Source organism: Chelonoidis abingdonii, chromosome 8 (assembly GCF_003597395.2).
Source record: "Chelonoidis abingdonii isolate Lonesome George chromosome 8, CheloAbing_2.0, whole genome shotgun sequence".
Taxonomy (NCBI): Eukaryota; Metazoa; Chordata; order Testudines; family Testudinidae; genus Chelonoidis; species Chelonoidis abingdonii.
Window position 1 is genome coordinate 88,236,974 of NC_133776.1, and position 23,145 is coordinate 88,260,118.

Here is a 23,145-nt window from a genome sequence, read left to right on the forward strand (position 1 = left end):
CTGGAGTAGAGGGCGGGCCCAGGTCCCTCCCTATCCACTCCCCTCCTCCAAGGACACTAGGGGAGTGATTAAGAACTGGTTCAGAGGCAAGCAATATCGCCCTGAACCTACCCCAGAGAAGAGAAAGTGCGAGACCCAGAGAACAATACCGGCAATTTGCCACACTACCCAACGGGACTTGGTATCTTCTAGACTGAGCACTATCAGAGATGCTTAGTTTTGCAGTTCTCAAACTGGATTTGTGTCTCCAGAGATAACACGGTTGTTAACAGCAAAAAAAAAAAAAAAAGTGTTTTTAAATAGATATATAGAGGTGAGAAATAACAGACCTCGACCCTATTGTCCCTCTGCAAATTTGCCTACACAGCGTCAATCCCTGACCTCTCTCTAAAAGTGCAAAGTTTCAAAAAGTTCAATGACTAGAAGATTGTTGAGGGCAGAAAAGATCTGGACAAGGAGAAAAAGTCTTGAGATAAGTGTGAGAAGGGAGGGATGGGCAGTAGAAACAAAAGTGAAACTGTTTGAGCAGCATATTCCAGAAGTCTCAAGGTCTTTCTGAGTGTAGCCTTCATTGATTTGAGATCTACCATACCATTCTCTCACTAGAAGGGAAAAAGTGTATAATGGCAGCAGGCCATAAGAGACCCAGTTTGGGAATATTTTAATGAAGTTCCTCTACCTGTGGGTAAGACAGGCATGTATGCAAACAGTGCAACACAGAAATGCAAAGCCTGGTTGCCCAAATGAAACATCATGAGAAGTGTTCCTTCTCATGAGTAAGCTGTATTAAAGATGATGAAAGGAACATGTCTGAACATGCAGGATCTTCAGGTTGGTCCACTTTTTTATTTCATACTTCTTTCTTAAGGACCGCCTGTCTTCTGAATTATTCTTGAATTCTCATATTCGAGCAAAAAATATAGTTACTCTATGGTACTATCATTTTAGATGCAGTTGTTGCTGAAATAGGGGGATCTTCCTTTTACAATTTCACCTTCAAAGTAGAATTGACTGTCAGTGAATGCAATGAGTAATACTAAATAAGCAGTATGGTAATAGTAATTAAACGAACTGCATTGACTTTTTTTTTTTTTTTAGGAGAATCCATCCTCAACATACAGGATTCTGAAGACTATCCACTGTCAAGATCACCATCATTTTGTATAGTTTCAGAGTTATCTGCCAAGGACAGTCTTTCAGTCACATCATGTATGTCACATAGTCACAGTATATCATCTGTAGCAAAAAGAAGAAAAGGAAAAAATCTTCATCCAGAAACAACCACAGATAAGTTTGCGATAAGAACAAAAAAAAAAAAAAAAAAAAGGTAATTGATGAAAAAATTGCCTGGTTTGTTTATGCAACAGACTCCTTTCTGTATGACTGAGAACCCACACTTCAATAACATAGTTCAGCTATTAAAACCAGGATACAGTCCACCCAAAAAAGCAGATGTTGCAGGCAAATTGTTGGATAGAGTGTATGAAAGAGAAATTGAGCAGTGTGCAAAAGATCTAGATGGTAAAATTGCTTCACTCATCAAGACTCAGGTTAACAATGTCCACAATGATCCTGCTGTATGTGATTGTATGACAACAGACGAAGAAGGGAATGTCTTCCTTACAGGAACTATACGTCAGGAAATGCACACACAGAATACTTACAAGAAGTGGCAGTAAAAGCTATAACAAACTGAGAAAAAAAATTCAAATGTCTAGTATGTAGCTTGGACACAGACAATGCTGCAAATCTATCCAAGATGAGAAGAAATTTAGAAGAGAGTTCCAAGCTAATAACATATGGTTGCAGTGCTCATTTGGTGCACCTCCTAGCCAAAGATTCAGTGTTCCAGAAATAAAGGTCAATGTTGTTGAAGTTGCAAAATACTTCTGTAACAACCTCTTTTCAGCAGTTGCTCTGAAAAAAGTGGGAGGAACCAAGCTAACTCTCCCACAAGACATGTGATGGAACTCAGTAGCGGACTGCTTTGAGCACTAGATCAAGAACTGGCCTAATCAGATGACAGTTTGTGAACAAAATCATGAAAAAAAATAGATGGCACTCTCACAGCCAAAGTTCAACATTTTTGTTAAGCCCAACATTGAAAAAACATACTGAGTACCCTGAAGCCTATTTCTGTAGCCTTGAACAAAATGCAGGGAAATAGTTGTTTTAATGCTGACCCTGTTGAAATTTGGAAGGAACTGAGTGAGATCTTAAAAATAGAAATATGTAATGACAGTTAAATTACACCTCTACCCCGACATAACACGGTAAAGCAGTGCTGGGGGGAAAAAAAGGAGGAGAGGGGGACTGTGTGCTCCAGTGGATCAAAGCAAGTTTGATATAACATGGTTTCACCTATAACACGGTAAGATTTTTTTGGCTCCTCAGGACAGCATTATATCGAGGTAGAGGTGTACAAACATTAATAAAAAAAAAAAAAACACAAACATACGGGACAAGCACTATCTCCAGCTCGTTTTCTTGCAACTATCCTCAATACTCGGTACCAGGATCAAATCTTAACTGCTGAAGAAGAAGAGTTGGTTATGACATGGACATCCAGCAATTATCCATAATGCCACCTATAATAAACTTCAGATCTAAGGGTGAACTATTCAAGAAATATATGTTTGCTGATGATGTTTTAAAGAAAGTCACACCAGTGAACTGGTGGAAGTCACTTAAGCACTTGGATTCAGAGACTGTTGAAGAAAAAAAAGTCTCACTTTTAACAGCAGTAGCTTCTTCTGCCAGTGTAGAAAGTCCAAACTGGGAAGAAAATATTCTAATTCATTCCAAATTGAGAAATCATTTGGGACCTGAAAAAGCAGGAAAGCTTGTTTTTCATTTCCAGATTATGAACAAACAGGAAAATGAAGGTGAAGACAACGAGTTAGCTGAAGAAGCCAATATTTTAAGTTTCTCATGTGACCTGGCTGACATACTCAATTTCATTTGAAATTTAAAATAAAAATTAAATAAATAACTATTTAAACTAAAATAGCTAGCAAAAACAAACCTGGTTTAAAAAAAAAAAAACTTGGATGTTTAACTAAATTCAAAAATTCATATGCTTGTTTTGTTAAAATGATGTGTTTGCTGTTGAAGGAAAAAAATCCAGACTACATAAAGTTGTTGTTTTAGTTAAATAAAACAATTTAAATGTTTGTCTGGTGATGTTCTCCTCCTAATACAGCCTGGCAAGAAAACTCTCCAAATATCAATGATTAACCTATTGAATTGGAGATATTTATGAAGTCATTGGGAGGTGAACTATCTGCTTGAATTACCTTTGGTAAATGAAATAACCAAACATTCATTTTCTGATATAGCTGTAAAACTAATCTGAAAAGTTTTCAAAATGAATCACTTAAAAAAAAATGTGTAGTGCGTATCTTCTGAAAATGAAACCTACATCTCCGAGTTGTGAAGAATATGTATTAAGGTTTTAACAACCAACAAGAATGCACTTTCATGTAGAAATCCATGATTAAATTGAGTCTTCCTGACTGATTTAAATCATTAATTTGACTTAAAATCAAATCCACCCTCGTTCCAGGTCACAAAAATGTTCAGCTCAAGCCCACCACAAACATTTTACTTGAAATAAAGCAATACATCTTTAGAAATGAGATTTCTTTATTTAACCTGCCAACGATGCAATCACCAAAGAAATCTGAGAGATACAGTTTGATGGCCTTTGTCAAGTGCATTAGAGGTCAAATTATTTTACAAAGCATAGGACTATTTTCTTCTTTTCACACCACAAAATCATTTAAAATGTTTTTCCACCTTCTCCTTTTAATTCACAGCATTAATTTCACTTAATACCTCAAAACCCAACTTATTACATTTATGTATAACACAATTTTAGTTTTTTTTTAAATCAGTTCTAAATCACTTTAAATTTACCTTCACTAGCCACTTCGTGTGTTTTTAAATGAATTTTTGGTAATTAAGGCCCAGATTCTTGCCTAATGTAAGCCACCATAACTCTGTTAGCGTCAATGGAATTTCACAGATTTTACATCAGTTGAAAACTAGTGCAACATCTTTAAAAAAAAGAAACCCCAACGCTATATCAGTTTTGTAACAGTCACCCATTAAAAGTGACAAGGTGGGTAAGGAAACATTTTTTATTGGACCAACTGTTGTTGGAGAGAGAGAGACACAACCTTTTGCGCTTACACAGAGCTCTTCATTAGGCATGTTTTTCCTATTCTACATTTGCTGTGATGCAGCTGAAATGCCACCTGCTAACAGAAGTCATATGCACATCAATACCCAACATGTAAGAGCATTTATTTATTAGCAAACTACTCTACTTGAAGGAACTCTGTTTCATAGTAGGTATGTTTCCACCTACCTATGGTAAACATAACATACCCTTATGAGCGCATCATTTTAATTCTAGAGTAAGCAACATTTTGTGCAATGATTGCACTTCATTGCCACTTTAGCAGGTAGACTAACAGCAGTCATTTGTTCATTTTCCATTATTCTCCAACAGTTATATGCCTCACTCTATATTGATGTTCAGCCCATATAAAAGCATGTATAAAGAAAAACTGGGCACTTTTGACAGTTGCCATATGCTATACTTCAGTATATCTGAGGCCAGCAGAAGAACATTCCCTCTCAGTTTCTCATTTTATCCTTTCTAGCTTCTCCCCTTATTTTGAAGTCCCCAAGAACTTCATATAGGACACAGGCTTCACCACTCTAAAGACAGTTGTATGTTTCCAGATTCAATTGCTCGGATTTTGTTGTGTCTGAATACCACTTTTTCAAAATAGGTTAAGCATATTAGTGTAGCTACTCTCCAGAAAGACTTACTCTATTCATTGTAAAGACAACATAGCATATGAATCATAAATCCATATAGTGTTCATATTACTTACTCAAAAGCAGACTGCCAAACTTCCATATCCAATGAGGTCCATGAATAATCAAAATAAGTGAGTACAGTTCTTCCCTCCTCTGTTGTACAAGGCTCTGGTGCACATTTTTGGACAAGCCATCTGGGCTGCCTTATCATAGCTGAATGGAAGCATCATCCTAACTTCAATATAGTCACCCTGCTCTCAGTGTACATTGCTATACACACAGTTATTTCAATAATCTGGCACTGGATCAGAGAAAATGCTATTTTTTAAAAAATAAAACACATTAAGGTGGTCAGAATAACAGGTCCAGATACAAATTTAGTCAAGACATGAGCCCATTTCAGCCCATGGCACTAAATCTGCTTGCTTAAAAATTCCCAGAACAACAACAGCAGGATAGTTGGTACCTATCAGACAGGTTGCTATTGAGATCACACTATAAATCATACCTTTTATGATTATCCTCCTCTGATCATCATAATCTCATTAGGACACATAGTCCTGGGGGTAGGTGGGAGGAACATGAAGTTTTTACTTTTTTGAAGGCCAATGCTATGTCTAAAAGTTTCATCCTAAAAGGAAGATACTTAAAACAACTATACCATTCTGATAACTGGTTTTTTAAGAAAAAATGGTGGGGGGGGGGGGAAGAAGATTCATGTTCTGAGCATTTCTCGTGTTCATAGGAGTTCAGATTTCAGCCAGGAAATGATCTTTTAGCTAAGCAATAGAATCTGATGCACTTTTCCTTCAACAGTAAGCATAAACAATTTCCTCCATACCATTTCGCTAACTGAAAGAAACAATTATACTTAGCATATAAAAGCTTAAGCATTTACCCTTAGAGAAAAGTTTGTGATGGTGCAAAGAATGAGACTCTTTTTGACTACATATGTATCTGTATGCAACTACACTAATTCTGCTGAGTTTATTCACAAACTAGACTATTATTTATTTTAGGTGAAATAACTACACTAATCCTCTCTTTTCTCCCATTCTTAAGGCCTAACCATTCCAGGGCAGATATATGGTACCTTCCCCTTCCCAAACGGGGATACAGAATTTCCCAAAGCCACCTACTGTACATGCTCCAGATCGCAGCACACCCCTACCATCCCTGCGACTCTCTCCGCCTGATTTTATATACATGCAAAAAGCAGAACTGAAGTACTCGCGGAAAGTTAGTTACAACCTGAGGAGATGCTCACCAGCAAAATCATGCCTTGGAGTCTCCTGAAAGTCCCCACCAGGTCCGGGTAGGAGTTAGGGATGCAGGTGAGGGCGCTGGGTGGGAAGAGATCACACGCCTCTCACCGAGCTCTTTGGGGAGCTAAACTCCTTCCACCTTTCTGCTAGGGTAAGAGTGAAGCTAACACAGAGAGAGCTCTGTGGGGCTGCCCTCCTTTCTCTGTCACTTCCAGCTCGGCTCCCGAGCGGCCAGCTCCACTCTCACACTTGCAAAAGAGCGCGAGGGGAGCAGTGAACCTGATGTGTGGAGAGAGGGAGAAAACACATCTGCTGCCTTTGCTGCGCAGTAAGCCCCGTGGCGGAGCCGCTGAAGGAGCCACCTGAAGACACTGGAGGTCAGGGACATCCTCCCCCCAGACACAGAGTTTCTTCCATCTGTCCTGCCCCATCACCGTCGCCTTTGGGCGAGGAGCGAGCGGCGGGCGCTGGGGGCAAGCTCTGGGTTGCGATGCAGCCTGTCACCGTGGCCAGGCGGGGGGCAGGAGCTCACACGGGGGCTGCAGCCCAGACGCACTTACCCGGGGTGGGGGGATCCCCAGCTCCCAGCGCTGCACGGCCAGGACTCCCGGCGCAACACCCTATTTTTAAACAACCGGAAAGCTCCCCAAAGCGCCCGTCCCGGCGGTTTTGGGTTACCCGGGTTATAAATACAAGACGCCGCCGAGCCAGCGGGGTGGAGGAAAACCCCGCGGCCGCAAGAGGAGCCCGGGGAGAAAGGGGGGCAGCACTTACCGCAGCCTCTGCGCTCAGCCCCCAGAGCCCCAGCAGCACCAGGCAGGCGGCAGCCAGGCGGCGGCAGCGCCGCAGCTTCATTCTGCTCCCGGGCTCAGCAGCCCCGCGCGCTCCCGGGCTGGCCCTGCAGCGCTGACATAGCCCGGCCGGGGGCCAGGCGGGGCTGAGCCTGCGGAGCGCGTCCCCCCTCCCCCAAGCCGCCCTCGCGCCGGCCCTTCTCGCTCTACTCCGCCGGGCCAACTTCTCCCAACTCCACTTCTCCCGGCGCTACTTTGCCCCCAAAAAAGGCATGCAAGCGGTATCCCTCCGCCGCACTCGAATGGGCAACCTGGCTGGGGGCAGAGCTCTCCTGCACGGGAGGGGAGAAGGGGGCTCATTGCCCTCAGCGTTCATTTCTCGCGCACCCTCAGACACCTGTTCGGTGGAGATGTGTACAGATGTTGCCCTGCCCCCCCGTCTAAAAAAACAAAACCTGCCCCCTTGCCCCAGACTGAGATTCCACTGTCTTTACAGGGGACTATTTATTGCGGCGGAAGAGTCCCTTGGGAGAGTGTGGAATTTAAGATTGGAAGTGCCTGTCTGCAGGCAGCCCCATCCCGGGGAGAGGAGCGCTGGGGCCAGGGAGGTCAAGAGATCATCAATGGTTGGACACTCCAGGTGCACGTTGCGCCGTGTTCTACCTCACACGGGCTAGCATGACACCGGTGTCACTCTGTGTCTGCAGCTGTTAGCACATGAGGTAGCAGAGATGGGAGGCAGAAAACACCAGCTAACTTCCCTTGTAAGTGTTCTAAAACAAAGAAGTTTTACCACACAAATGCCAAGGAAAGTGAAGTGCGTCTAGTTGTAGTTTTAACCCACCAGGATGCCCCTTTGCTGTCTTTGCTAAGATTTAATAAACACCAGAAAAGTTGCCTGCTACACACCCAGCTGTATTGCTAGGAGCGATCACCATAGGGGTAGGAGGATGTGGCAGACGTACAAAGCAATTCTATCTCAGGGCATCTTTAGAGTCCCATCCATTAAATCACTCGTGTTGGAAGAATCTGTCGCCCTCAGCATTGGTCGTGGTAGGGACAGAGCGGGGACAAGTACATGGGAAGAATGGACAATTAGGTGTGGGGGTGGGGGGGTGTCTGTTTTTCTGTGATTGACAGTCCTAGGTCCTCCCCCTGCCTCCATTCCTCTTCTCCCCTGCCTGCTGCAGGGCACTCCGAGGAAAGCAACTTTGGTGAGTTCGCTTTTATCTCCACCATGATCTTGTTTCTCATCCGCTTCGTGCCTGCACTTGCTCTGCCCCTGAATGCAGATGGATTTATATAATCTCTCTCTCTGTTTCCCTCTTTTGTGGCCCCTTCTTCCCTTGCCCGCTCTTTGCCCCCCTCCTCTTCCCAACAGACCGTAGTTTAACCACCGGCCAGCGAAGCTTTCAATGAACCGGAGCAACGGAGCCATGTGAAGTGCTCCCACTTGCAGAGGAACAGCATGCGCACAGGGTGAGTCCCTAGCCCTTCTCCTGGGGTCGGGGGATGGTCTGGTTGGTTTTGCTTGTGTTCCCTCTGTGTTTTGGGTGCCCCGAGGCGATAACGTGTTGTTTCCTTTGCCTCCCACTGCAGGCTTGTTGTTCTGGTTGCTTTCTGCCTAGCTGTGGAACTGGTGCTTGGGGTAAGTTTCAGATCCAGTGCAATCCTTATGTTATTGTTACTGACCCTTATAATGCTGAAGGTGAGGCTGCGTATGCACGAGCTTGGGGCTGAACTCAGACCATACCTTCTTGTGTGTGTGTTGGTTTTAAAAGTCACAGCATGGATTGATTCCATGGATGTTGTTTTGCCGCAGTGGTATGAGAACTTGTGTCACGTACAATTTTTGAATATATCAATTATTTGGGATTGGATTGAGAGCGTATCTGTATGTGTGTTAATTTGTAAAAAGTTACAGTATGTATTGGCTGCAAAAGTATGCAATTTATTTGCATAATTTACATAGATAACCTACCACGCAGCACTTGCTTTAGTTCTGTACATCTCTGCTTCCTTGTTCTATTCTTGCATACCTGTGCATTGCTAAGTGTGAAACTTGATTAATCAGTCCCTTTGGAGTTCCTCAACTGGAAAATGCCATTTTATGATTTTTTTTAAGAGTCAATCTGATATTTTATTTTGCTTTCCTTCTGCTCTTCTTTGATTATTCTTTACAAAACTACTATGCATCAAAAGAAATTTGTACAGAATGTAAGACCATTTTATTACAACAGCGCTTAATAGTTGACCAGTGATAAACTGGCTGCCTCTGCCTTTTTTTTCTGTCCTCTCTTTCCTCAGATGCTAATGTTACAAGTTGAAGGCTAATCCTTTAAATTCTTGCTCACATAAGCAGTCCCATTGAAGACAGTCACACAGAGAATCAGGCCCTCAAATTTTATATCAGGCTGAACAAATCTGAATAAATGTCTGTTTGATGGATCACACGCTAATCTTTTTGTGCCCGTTTAACCTTATAAGAAGTTAGTGTGAAGAAGGATAACCCCTGATAATCAAGGATGCTTGTTTTGTGTGCTCATAAATTTGACCATTACTTTGCCTGAAACATTTCTTAATAATATAGTTAAGATAATGAACTCTTTAGTCCCCTCTGCTGCTCTAAATTAAAGATCTTTTTAAAAAATCCATAAAGAGTAAACCCTATGAGTTTAAATGTAGAGCCCAATTGATGTACCAACAGTAGTTCAAAATAATCTTTTGTCATATTGTGATGTAAACTAAGGCTACACAACACTTACGAATCAATTTTTTATAGTGTTTAACTTACAGTACACATACTGCCATGAATCTGTGAAAACATTTGGAACACATGTACTTTATAAATATTTTTAGTTGGTTCACATTTTAGCACAGTTCTTTAACAAAAGCAGCTTAAAATAAGAATTTGTGATTTGACTGGATGCAGTTTGTCAACAATGTAAAATCAAAATATTCATCTGCTTCACTAGTATTTAGATATAGTTGTATCTTTAAAGAATTAGAAACTTTTTATTTTTAAAGTCTTCTGAAATGTTTTCAAATACTAAACTGTTTCTTTCAAATACATACAAGTTTTACACTGTTTGTAAATACATAGGGCTTAATACTGTATTGCCTTGCACCTTCTGTAATTAGTTTTACTTATGCCAAGTGAATGCAAAAATCCTACCATTGATTTATTAGCATTTTATGTTCCCTTTAAACAGGTGTAAATGATTACATTCGGTGCAAGGCAGTGCAGAATCAGCCCCTATGTATTTATCTTTCTTTTTACAATTTAATACAACCTTTTTTTAATGCTGTTTACAGTGAAATGTGTGTGTGATGACACTTATGTGGCACCTGCCTTAGAATACCGCCTCCAGAATAACCCGGAACATAGTGGGCTACATTCTACACTCATTTACACCAGTGCATACCTGAAGTATTCAGTCAGTATAAATGGAGTTATTCTGGATTTACAGTGACATAATAGAACAGAATTTGAGTCCCTCTTTCCATTTTGCTTCATGCATGTTAGGTTGTTGTGCAACCAATTTTTGGTAAGTTCCTTGCCCGGTCCTTTAAGACAGGTTTTGTTGTATGTAAAGGGACACAGTAAACATGACACCTAGTTAAATTAAAAATATTTTTTAAAAATAGGCCTTGCCCCTGAATCCCCATCCCATTTTTTAAGGGTTGACAACAATATTTTCTTTAAACATAAATTCTCTCGTTGTTGTTGTATGTGAAAACTACACAAAACTAAGTATGAAACTGAATAATAACTAGGTCCTGCAAGCATTTATACATGGGAGTAGTTAATGGAACTGCTCCAGGATTTGTTCCTAACTAACTATACACAGAATGCTGTTAAATGTACATAAATATAGACAGTTCTGTGTTATGAAACTTAAAAGGACTGAACATACTGGATAGTATTAAAAGAGTATTAAAATTTCAGACTAGTGGAGCATAATATCTTTAGATAAGGTTATTCCCATAGTGTACATGCAAAATTTAGCTAGCAGAGAATATTACACTTTGTACGCAAGATTTTCAAAATCAGATTAATTTAAAATAAATAGTTCATTTTCCCTGCTTTTTTTCCCCCAAAGTATCATTCTAGCATATAATACCAAATTGTTAAACAATGAGTCTTAAGGAGTCTTTCTGAACATGTCTTTTTGGCCATGGTTGATATAGGATTATAGGGTCATTCTGCTTTTCCTAAGTGGAAACTCTTTTCTCCACTAAGTTCAGTTAAGTCGTTTATTTGGCTCAGAGGCCTATTTCTCAACCATATTTATAGTCACTTATACTTGTAAAACAAGGAGGTTTAAAGTGCTACCAAATCAGACTTTTCCACTCACACTGGTAGTAGCATTTTACACCCAGTTTTCACAACTGTAAATGACTAGGCATGGTGCAAAACAGTGCAGGATTAGGCCTCTAGTGTTTATGAATTATTTAATTTTTCTAGAACTCATGTTGAAATGATAGATTCTCTGTTCACCGTGACAAAGTTCCTCCTCTACCTTGGTGGGTCCTGCACTTATTGGCAGATTTTTTTCACCTCAGCGATCTTCCCCTCTTGCGGAACCCACAGTTTGGGTCAGTTCCTCCTGTGTCTGATCAGGAGTTGGGAGGTTTGGGGGGAACCCAGGCCCACACTCTACTCCAGGTTCCAGCCCAGGGCCCTGTGGATCACAGCTGTCTATAGTGCCTCCTGTAACAGCTGCATGACAGCTACAACTCCCTGGGCTACTTCCCCATGGCCTCCTCCAAACACCTTCTTTATCCTCACCACAGGACCTTCCTCCTGGTGTCTGATAACGCTTGTCCTCCTCAATCCTCCAGCAGTACACTCTCTCACTCTCAGCTCCTTGCCTTCTTGCTCCCAGCTCCTCACACACGCTCCTTCTCCTCTGGCTCCTCCCTGCCTGACTGGAGTGAGCTCCTTTTTAAACCCAGGTGCCCTGATTAGCCTGCCTTGATTGGCTGCAGGTGTTCTAATTAAAGTAGCTATCTCTGCCTTCTAGAAAGGTCTTAATTGGCTCCAGGTGCCTTGATTAACCTGGAGCAACTGCCATTTGGTTACCAGGGTACTAGGGATTTGTTTAGCCTGGGGCTAACATACCTGTTTCTCAGTACTTTACTGTAGCCATCTGGCCTTGCCCCATCACATCACATATGGCCCAAACCTGTGCCAGTCAAGTCACTGGGAGTTTCTACTGATGGGAGCATAATTGGATTGGGCCCTTACAGAGCGTTAGGATACTTCTGGTTGTCTGCAGTATAGAACCTTATGGTTTTGTACCTTGCAGTATTAAAACCTGGATCAATTGTTTATCTCTAAAATTCTCTCTCTCTGGTGTTGTGTAAAGCTCTAACCAGCACAAAAAGCATGATGTATGAATGAATTGGGATGCCTAGTAACTGAGAGGCACGTTGTTAGAGATAAATGTGACTTTGGTCTCTAACATCTCATACTGTATAACTTCAGTTATATTTGGTTTGCTGTAAGCTTTGAGGCATAGCTCAAGGAGATGTCAGCTTGAAATCTAGCCAGTTTTTTTTTATACGAGTTAAAAGTAACTTCAGAAACTGTATCTGCCTGAGTCCTCCTGTCAATTTGTGTCATTTTACAGCCACATGTTCCTTTAAAAAAAATAGAGTCCCCTCCTCTCCTCTTAGAACAACACATGCAGACAATAGAGGAAACACAGACTAAGGTCCTGCTCCTGCAAGGTGATCTGCACAGACAGACTCTTGCATCTTTACAGAGCTCCATTGAAATCACTGGGGCTCCATATGGGTACAAGGATCTGACTAGACACAAGCGATGTCAAATGCACAAAGTAAATAAACTGGAAAAATATAATACCTTTCTCTCGTCCTCAGTAGTTGTAATCTTCAGTATTATGTGTAACAGTAGTAGGCAGAATAGTTCAGACATGTTTAATTTTTGAGGTGATGAGACTCTCAGAATTCCTAGATCAAATGCTGTGCACTGTTACATTTGTGCAACATAATCGAAGTGAGGTGCAGATGCACTGTAGTTACTGACGATAGAAGATGGTCAGTTTAGTTTTGCTGAACTTTGGTCCTGTCACTTTTTACCATTTTTTTTTCAGCAGGTGCTCATGAAATGATATCACATGCTTTATTCACAAGGTAAAGAATGTAGCTAAGAAATGGTGTCACAGTTTGAATCATTTAGCAACATGAGTTTTCCACATAGGCTGGTGTGAAGTAAGGTACCTGTTTTTTAACAGATTTGGACTGAGACTTTTCAAAGTCAAGGTGGATTTAGCCACATGACTCCCATTAACTTCAATGGGAGCTGTGTTTCGAAATCCTTAAGCTGGTTTTGAAAATCTCAGCCATGGCCTGACACACGGTATATGCCAGTGAATATGAACTACCCCCTGACCCTTGGGATACATCAGTGCTGTCCTTTCTGTATTAGTTATTTGTCACTGTTTTTTAATCACCTTGCTGATTCTGTTCAGTTTCTACTGTTCATAGCTTAGATCACAAGAAAAACATCTCTTCAAGGGGCTTCTTTGTGTTTAAGGGCTTTTTTGTTTATATTATGAATAATATTGGGTCAGGAAATTAAAGTGCCTAGATGTTGTGAGTATAAGTACAAGAAAATTATTTACTAAGAAACGACTCCACTACTCTAATTTGTCATTTGGAGCTGTTAAGGTACTGTGCAGCTAATCAAGCAGCATGTCTAGATCTCTGATGAAATCTATATATCCTGACTGTCCACTGGCAAACATGATTCTTTTGCGCACTGAGTGAACTATAGAAAGATATGTTGGTTAAACATGTCTTGTTGAGTGAAGCGTCAGAATGTATTGCCTCTAGAGAAATGGATGTGTGTTGCTCTCCTGTATTGTAACTGAAAATTTGGCTGTGCCTCTCATTCTGTTATCTCCCTCTTAGACAATTCATTGGTTATGGCACAGATCACGTCTTAAGACAGGCATCTGTATTAGTTTCAGTGGCTGCCAGGACATTTGACTAAGAGCTACACAAGTCCTTTCTTTCAGTCCTGAAAGTCCTTTAGAATAAAACACTGAGCAGATTAAGAAAGTGGACAGTATGTCAAATTGCATAGAAATATTTATTCTTGTTTGATAGCCTTATTTCACCAATACTCTTAGTAATTTGGTAAGTACCTATAGTTCTGTGACGTATTTTTGCAAAAGAGCTAAGATAGTTTATAATAAGTGACTATAATGGTCATGAAAGGTGCTGTGGTGATCATGCTGGAGACAGAAGCTGGTCCCTTCACTAAGAAAGTACAGGAAAGATAGTGGTGGTTCATAAAGCTGGATAAAGGCTGGGGCCCTAAGTACACATGTCATGGGGCCTATTCCAACTCTGCCTCATGCTTGCACCTGGAATGGGAGTGATAGGGGCTCTCACTGCCCACCTAGGAAGGCAGTGGTGCAGGGCTCCCCATCCCCTTGGGAGGAGCAGGGGTCCCTTCTTTCTACTGGTGAGGCAAGGATGACATCAGAGTTGGACCCTTCAGTACTTAATTTAGGAGCCTGGGTGTATCAGCATGAGTGGGTGGTTAGGCTGGGCCTTCTTCAGCCACCCAATGAGGGCTTTGTTGGGGTGATGTTGGTGGGGATCCCGGGGCAGTGGGCTTCGGTGTTCACTCTTCATTGCAGGGGTAGGCAACCAAAGGCGGCATGCAAGCTGATTTTCAGTGGCACTCACACTGCCTGGGTCCTGGCCACCGGTCCGGGGGGCTCTGCATTTTAATTTAATTTTAAATGAAGCTTCTTAAATATTTAAAAAAACTTATTTACTTTACATACAACAATAGTTTAGTTATATATTATAGACTTGTAGAAAGAGACCTAAAAATGTTAAAATGTATTACCGGCACGCAAAACCTTAAACTAGAGTTAATAAATGAAGACTTGGCACACTGCTTCTGAAAGGTTGCCGACCCCTGCTCTATTGAGATGCAGGAATCAGGTTGCCCCTTTCAGAGCTATTGTTTCAGACTGTCAGTAGACACCATTGCAGCGGGTAGGCTTGGCTCACGTTCTCAAGCTTTTCTTTGCAAGCACATGGGCTAGAAATGTACAAAAGCACAGATTCTGATCTCATCCCATTGCTCCAGGAGCTTGGGCCCTAGTCTGGCCTCAGAAGCTCATTTCCCCCATGTCACCCTGAGGTCCTTGGAGAATACGGCTGGAGCACATTTCCATAGGTGAGATTGTAACTGATTTTTCCATGTCCCTTCAGTCATTGGTCTTTTTGCTGAGACTTCTGGGAATGGTGCCAATCTTGATGTGAACCACTGTTCACTAGGAACCATATTGAGACTACCAGTACATCCCACAGTAACCATGGTTCTTCAGCAACCATTGGACTTTCAGACACAATTGACTCAGACTCAAAGCAGTTACTTATAAGACAGAGACTGAGTATGTCATTACTAATTCCCTAAGACTCATTTTTGTTAATAAATTTGTATATGGACTGATCAGATGTCCTTTTTATTGTTCAGCATTTAACACTTTATTCTGCAGACTATCCAGGGTGTACAGCAGTATCCAAGTAATGAATACAAATGTCTTGTTGATGTAAAGGTTAAGGGGAAAATTCAGTTCTGGAATAACCTGACTCAGCACCATTGATGTTATTGGAGTTGCAGTAGGTTATGCCAGGGCATGCTTAGGCCACATGGTCCAGTTTCTATCCTCCCTTACTGTATCCAGAGGTGTTCTTGCTGATTCTCTATGCCTTAGCTCAACATGTTTGCAGTACAACTGTTCAACGGTTTATAGCGTCACTGTAATTAAGACATACTGGATCAAATTAATCTGTACAGTAACTCCTTATTTTCTATGGAGCTATACCAAGGAATAATGTGGTCTAATAGCTATAAGAATAGTCATGATAGAGAAGAATTAACTGTTTACATTAACAAGCTAAAGACATAATAGTGGCTCTCTTAGTCCTACTTCTAACAATTTCATAGTTCCTATGTGTGGTGTTATGATCATTAGAAGATGAGATCAAGTCCCAACTTTTTGTTTGTTTGTTTTGATCATTTACTGTAAGTGGCTAACCTTTTGGTAGCATGACTGTTTCTATAGCTATCACACCTTTATCCGGCTGTGTGCTTTTTCTGGAGAGAATTAATTTGTTATTTTGCTGAGGCCTGGATGGAGAAAGAGTCAACAGAAAGTTTAAGAAGAAATAATACAAAATTTGAATGTATATCCTTGTAAATGTAAAACAAAATCTTCATCCATTTACTAGGCAAGATAGTCACTAAACAGCCATAGGAATACTTCGGGCTTGAGGGCCCTATTCTTGTTTGGTTTTATGCAGTGTATGTAGTCCCATTGGAAAGGATTGGGGGTCTTAATTTGATACAGGAGGTTTTAGATTATAAAAGGTCTGGTATGTTATTCCCCGACTGCAGTAAGAACATGCTGAGAACTATCAACAAAACTAATTTAAAACTGAATCTGAGTATATACAAATATAAGAGGCCATGCAAAGGCAGTGCTCTAATGAGTGCCAAGGCCTGTGCAGAATTCCAGGGAAATTTTTCTTAGTACCGTGTATTATATTTTTCTTATTGAACAAGGAGCTTTTTATACACAGACTGTTTTTTGGATGCTAAAGATCAGTGAGTGTTGAAAATGTGGCATTCCATTTGGCACTTAGATAATAGAAAAAATGAAGAATTCATTCAAAACACAACAATGCCCAGGACTTTAGCTTTCTTTCTTTGCAATATAATAAAGAAGCTATTTGGGACAGACTGTGTGATGCCTCATGCACAGGTGTGAAAGGAGGCATATGGTACAAAGTGTCTTCTCTCCCTGTTGCCCTCTGTGCCTTCTGTCCTATGCAGGGCCAGCTGTAATGCCAGACTTCAAGGCCCGGGAGAGTCTAGCACTAGCAAGTAGGGCTAGAGTCCCTAAAGTATGCAGCGAGGTCTTGCATGGGTCATAGCCCTTTATCTTCTGCCCAACTTCACAGCCTTCTGGCGGCAAGGATGGGTAGTGATCTCTGCCACTTTATGCCTTCCTCAGTGTCTTCCCAGGGGATATCTCCAGCACTTGCCTCTTCTGCTGGGCATAGATTTCCCAAGCAGTCTCAGAGGAGAATTGACCTGACTGTTTGTAAGATGCTCACAGGGGCCAGGATTAATCAGAGCAGGCAGGCACATGCTTAACTTTAAGCATATAACCAATCCCACTTAAATAAGTTTATGTACTTTGCTAAACTGGGGCCAGGATTCTCAGCAGCTGAAATAAAATCTGACAAAACTTTTCCCCTAGGGAAACCTGAGTGTCTCAGAGCCACTGAAACTGTCTGTCTACACCAGTCATGCCCAGACTTTTCCTGTCGCACCCCCTCTTACCGGTAATGGAATCTGTCTGTGCCCACCACCCTCCAATACTGCCCAGTTGGCTCAGCAGAGGAGCTTGGGCTGAAGGTGGAGTTAAGGTCAGAAATGGGAATGTGGGAGGAGCTGGGGCTAGAGGTGGAGCTGCCCTGGGGGTGGAGAGGGGATGAGAGCAAAGCTGGCTGGGGGCAGAGCAGGGGGTGGAGCGGAGCTGTGGCTGAGAGCGGAGCTGAGCTGGGGGCAGAGCGGGGCTGGGTGACGCTACTTCCCTGCCCACCCCAGGGGCTGGCCCAGGCCCCCCTGTTCCCCCCCCTGAATTTTCCCCCCTGCCCCCCCCCCCAATTTGGAGACCACTGATCTACACCATCGGTAGGGCCCTACCAAATTCACAAACCATTTTGGTTAATTTCATGGTCATAGGGTTTTGAAAATCATAAATTTCATGATTTCAGCTATTTAAATCTGAAATTTCATGGTGTTGTAATTGTAGGGGTCCTGACTCAAAAAGGAGTTGTGGGAGGTGGCAAGGTTATTGTAGGGGAAGGTTGCGGTATTGCTACCCTTACTTGTGCGCTGCTGCTGACGGCGGTGCTGTCTTCAGAGTTGGGCAGCTGGAGAGTGGTGGCTGCTGGCCGGGAGCCCAACTCTGAAGACAGAGTCATCGCGAGCAGCAGCACAGAAGTAAGGATGGCCTGGTATGGTATTGTCACCCTTACTTCTGTGCTGCTGCCTGCAGAGCTGGGCCCTCAGTCAGCGGCCGCTGCTCTCCAGCTACCCAGCTCTGAAGGTAGCAACGCAGAAGTGAGGTGGCAATACTGTGACCCCCCTAAAGTAACTTTTGATGTCCCTGCACCGCTCTTTTGGGTCAGGACCCCCCAATTTGAGAAACGCTGGTCTCCCCCACGAAATCTGTATAGTATAGGGTAAAAGCACACAAAAGAGCCGATTTCATGGGGGGACACCAGATTTCACGATCTGTGATGTGTTTTTCATAGCTGTGAATTTGGTAGGGCCCTAACCATTGGGCAGACAGTACTACAACAGTTTTCCCTCCATTCACATTTGCAGGTTTCCTTTATAACGCTAATGGCTAGAAGCATGTTTCTTTTTAATTTCACAGCTACAAGTAATTTACCTCTGTGAAGCAGACTGAGGCCCTCACATGGAAAGTGCTGTGTAAATGCAAAAGTTGGTGAATTAAAGAAGTGCTTTGCATTTCAGAATTTGTACAGAGCTTTCTGGGTTACTAAAGATTGCATGTTATTTCCGAAGTACAGAAATGGGAAATCTGTATCTTTCAGTGATCCTTATCATTTTTTAAAAAGAAAAGAAATTGTGATGTACAGTATGAGTGTTGTTTGGTAGTTTCCCATTCAATCTGCCAAGGAAAGTTCTGCCTCAAAGTAAACCACTTGTTGAGAACGTATCTGGAACTTTCTTACTTACTGCAGGATGATTTTTCCAATGGAAGTCAGAATTTGCGTATAGGAAAATTACCCAAGCTTTGGACTGTTAACTGTGAGCATTTTAGCTCGTTCCAGCTGTCCTAACTTGTATTCTGATGAGTCCAGGCATCTGGTATATGTTTTTAGATAGGCAAGAATAATAAAAATAGCAAGAAGTTGTGATAAGAAAATTGGGCCCAATCCTGTGACTGCTTACTCTCACAAGCAGTTTCGAGTGCAGTCAGTGACACTGCTCTTGTGAGACAGGACTTATCCTGGGAGTAGGAGATGCAGAGATTGGCCCTCACTTAAAGAGATAATTCAGGCAGAATTTGAGTTAGCTGCTCATTTACAGGCTCTCCAGCTGGCAATCTATGCAGGTATCTTATTACTGCTGCCCCCTTGATTGCTGGGGGTAAGGGGTGTGAGGAGAGAGAAGTTGACACTAATTATTAGTGTAATTATTGACACTAATACAGTACGTCTTAAGAATAAAGTGTGATAAAGGTGAGGGGTGGGGAGGGTCACTTTAATACTGTAAATGTCACTGGGAGTTCTGTCTGCTTAGGCCAGATCTGATATAGTACCACGTATTTGCAAATGTCCAGGAATAGAATAAAAGGACAAAGGAACTGAAAGCAAATTGGAGAATTTAGTAGGGATAATGGGACCGAGTTCTTGCGCTTCAACTGGGATTTGGGGCGGAAGATGCATGAGGATCTGTAGCAGCTGAGTGAAGGTGGCTTGCAGCACTATCCGCAGAGGTAGATATATACAAGTGTTTGTATAGATCTGTGACAGCAACACAGCTGGTAGCTCCACGGAACTGCATGGCCAAGCCCTCCTGAGGCCATGAGGTTACTCCAGGTGCTCTGTCTGCATACTTCTTGTGCTCAGGCAGCAGCCGCAGCAGCAGGAATGCTATGCCTGTGTCATTCATTGGTATGTATGAGAAGGAAAAAGTTTACTGTGTCTTCCTCCCCCACCCCTAGGGCATCCGTTCAGGGGCAGCTAAAGTAGAGCCCATGGTATTTTACTAGCTAAACCCCAGATTTTTGGGAAACACCTATCTTTTTCCTATTAGTTATAGCTTTTGGATGTTCTCCCAACACACATTTCCTGCTTTCCTAGTCAAACAAATACTCATGTTATTCCTGTAACTACTTTTGCTATTGTTAAGGTCCATTGTAGAGGGCTCTGATTAGTCTGTTGCCAAAATAGAGTTCTGCTTACATGTTAAAGGTTGTCTCCAAGTTGGACCTCTTGACTTTTTTGTAGTGGAAGGAATATCAGCAAAACACTCCATAGGGCCTTATCAACTCCCACATTAACCAGTACTAGTCAAACTGAATCATGGCATTTAGGAGTGGCTCACTACCTTTCATCCACCACCAGCCCCCTTTAGAACTGCCATTTCTGTTCCATCTCATACCCCCAACATAAAATGAATGCATCTCTTTTTGGGTGGCTGTGCACTTGCACTATTGAAGGCAGTTGTTTTGCTTTGAGATGATGACTTATTATGAGGTGTAGTGAACATAGGTGAACAATTCTCTGGCTACTCTTGTCCTATTAATGAATGTTTGGAAAGCACTTTGAGGTCCCTGGATGCTCTGTACACACAAAGTATTTTAATTATCTGGTGTTTTTCTATTGTTGAATTAATTCCTCACTTTTTAATGGTGAGTTCTTGGGATTTTTTTCAAGTTTCTTCATCTGTGTCCCAATTTTTTAAAAAGTTGGTTTGGGGGAGAAAGTTTCTCTAAGGTTTTTTTTTTTAATATTGCTTGTGTTTCATTGTTACATTTTATTACTTTCTAAAAATAAGAAACTTTGCATTCTGCCACTACAATAGGGGAATGTGTGAAAAGGGCAGGTGACCTGATGAATGAACTTAATGCTGAGAGTTGATCCTGGGCACTGTTCCCTGCTTTCTAGTGTTGCTTCCTAGATAACAGGCTCCTATTCGGAGCCAAGTATAAAGTTTTATGACCAGGCAGTAAAGAAGAGTCTGATAGCACCTGTCTTTGTGAATAAACTAAAGGGTGAGATCATGGGAAAGAAGGGACAAATTATCAGTTTTTGGAAACTTTATAAATATTTATAAACATACAGCGCCCCACCCCACCCCTCGAGGGTCTGAACTTGACTGCATCAGGGTTATTCATATGAGTAAAGGTTGCAGATACCTGTAATCAGAGCAGTTGTGGTGTTTCCCCATGAAACAAACTTTTCAAACAAATGGTTGTTGTGTTTTGAAAAGGGGTTCATAGTGGATCTGGTGCTACACTCCTTGCAAGGGCAAACCTCCCATTGATTTCAATGGGAATGCTGCTAGATTTGGTGCTGTCTTGAAAGTGACACTGAGATCAAATAGACTAGAAAGAGAAAGGTAAGCAAGGAAGTAGGTCATTAACAGCAAAGTGAAGAGCCATGTTACTAGTGTAAAGGGGCTGGCAGTCAGACTCAAAATGGTTAACAAGGTTATGCCGAGATGAGCTCAGTGAACACTTTTAATAATTGCATGAAATGTCTGTCGAATCCCCTCATCTGCAACTGGGGAAATGAAACATCCCAGCAAACAAGTATGGGCCCTTTAATATCTTGGGAAGCTGAAGCCCAAGCACAGGTCTTAATGTATCTCTGTCCACAGAACATCCAACAGATGCATGCTCCCCTCAAAGTGTATGTACTCTAGAAACTGTGTGCAGCCCGAAGAACTCTGGCCAGAAAAAAATCTGCATCTGTCGCAGTGAATGGCAGGGCATTTGTACAAAGTGGCCACCCCTCTATGCTGCTCCCTGATGCCATCACATGACAGCCTGACTCACTGCTGCAATCTCCCATAGCTGTGTATAACTCTCCTCTCTCAGAGAGGGATAGAAGACACAAAGGGAGAAAATGCCAATCTTCCATTGTTCCTACTGGTGTTGCAGGGGAGCTTGTGCCCAGAGCAGTTGCGTCCCCAGCACCTTCTCTCTCAAACCTGTGGAGTCCCAGCGATGTACAGGGTGGTCTGCCGGGGTATGTCTGCACTGCAGTTGAGAGGTGTGATTGCCAGCATGGGAACACAGACTCGCACTAGCTCTGCTTGAGCTAGCATGTTAAAAAGAGCAGCATTGACATTATGACAGTGGTAGTGACTTGGGCTAGCTACCTGAGTTTGGACGTGGGGGGTCAGCTGAGCTCGGACTCAGGCTGTTAGCTCAAGACACAGCCAGCACTGCAATGTCCACACTGATTGTGATGATGATGATTATTTTTTAGCATGCTAGCTTGAGTAAAGCTAGCGTGAGTCCCTCTATCCACACTGAACCTCTCACTTCCCAGCTGCAGTGTAGCCATACCACCACAGGCTCAGAGGAGCCTGTTCCATAAATGTGCTGCTCACTCTTCTGTTCATTTCGTACTACACTTGCTTTCCTCCAGCCAGCAAGATGACCTGATTTCTTAACTGTGGGGGTACCAAACCTGCAGAAATCCCTACAGATTCCATGGTACCAGACCCTATTCCTGCTGTTTCTGTAGGATCCAGATTAACCTCTGTCACAGTTACGCAGGCTCGGTGCTCTGGAATGGCTCTGAATGAAGTTCAGACAGGACCCTCTTTTTGTGTGGCACCCCTCAGGGCACACTGTTGCTAGGGCAAGCCTCCTGGGCTTCAGCACCTCCTTGGGTCTGACCCCAGAGCATTCAGCACCCCTGTTCTGCACCGCGAGCTCCACGCAGTGAGTCCACTTGAATAGGACACCTGGGGAAGCCTTACACGCCCCCTCCAAAGGGACCGTGCCCCCCAACTTTCCATTCAGCAGTGACTCTCAGCCAGCGTTGTAAAACAGAAGGGCTTATTAATCATCTGGAACACAACCTAGAACAGTTCTTGTTAGCACAGGAAGTAGGAAAGTTCAGCAAAGTCCATCTCCGGGGGGGATCCAGAGGCTCTCGTCCCTCAGTTCCAAACCAGGAGACTGACTAGCCTTCAGCAGCCCACCCTCAGTCACACCCAGTTGCCCCTCCTCCATCCTCTGCCTCTTTCCCGGGCAAACAGATCACCTGGCCTCCACCTTCCTCTTTGTTCTCCAGCTCCTTCAGCTGGCTCCTTGCAAGAGCCAGCTGTTGCCAGGATACAGAGTGTCTGGCCATTGTCAAAGAAACTGAGGAAACTGATCAGCATCCTATACAGCAAACAGGAAAACATCAAAAAAGAGACTTTCATTAATAACCAAACTTCCATAAAAACGGACTTCACTAAAATAAGACAGGAGATCTACAGCACTCACTTCACCTCTCTACAAAGGAAAAAGGACTGTAAGCTGTCTAAACTCCTACCTGCCACATGGGGACACAACCGTAGTACCCCTAACCCACCCAGCAATATCGTCAATCTATCCAACTACACACTCAGCCCAGAAGAAAAGTCT

At 42.6% G+C, this 23,145-nt stretch overlaps 1 protein-coding gene across 1 annotated transcript in view; it reads right to left on the reverse strand.

The window, feature by feature from the left end:
• COL4A5 (collagen type IV alpha 5 chain) overlaps positions 1–7,076 on the reverse strand; it is a 157,876-nt gene extending 150,800 nt beyond the window's left edge. Inside the window, exon 1 of the mRNA XM_032788201.2 lies at positions 6,873–7,076. Coding sequence (XP_032644092.1) covers positions 6,873–6,953 — 81 coding nt within the window. The 5' untranslated portion in view covers positions 6,954–7,076. The remainder of the gene's footprint in view (positions 1–6,872) is intronic.
• Positions 7,077–23,145: the final 16,069 nt, after the last annotated feature.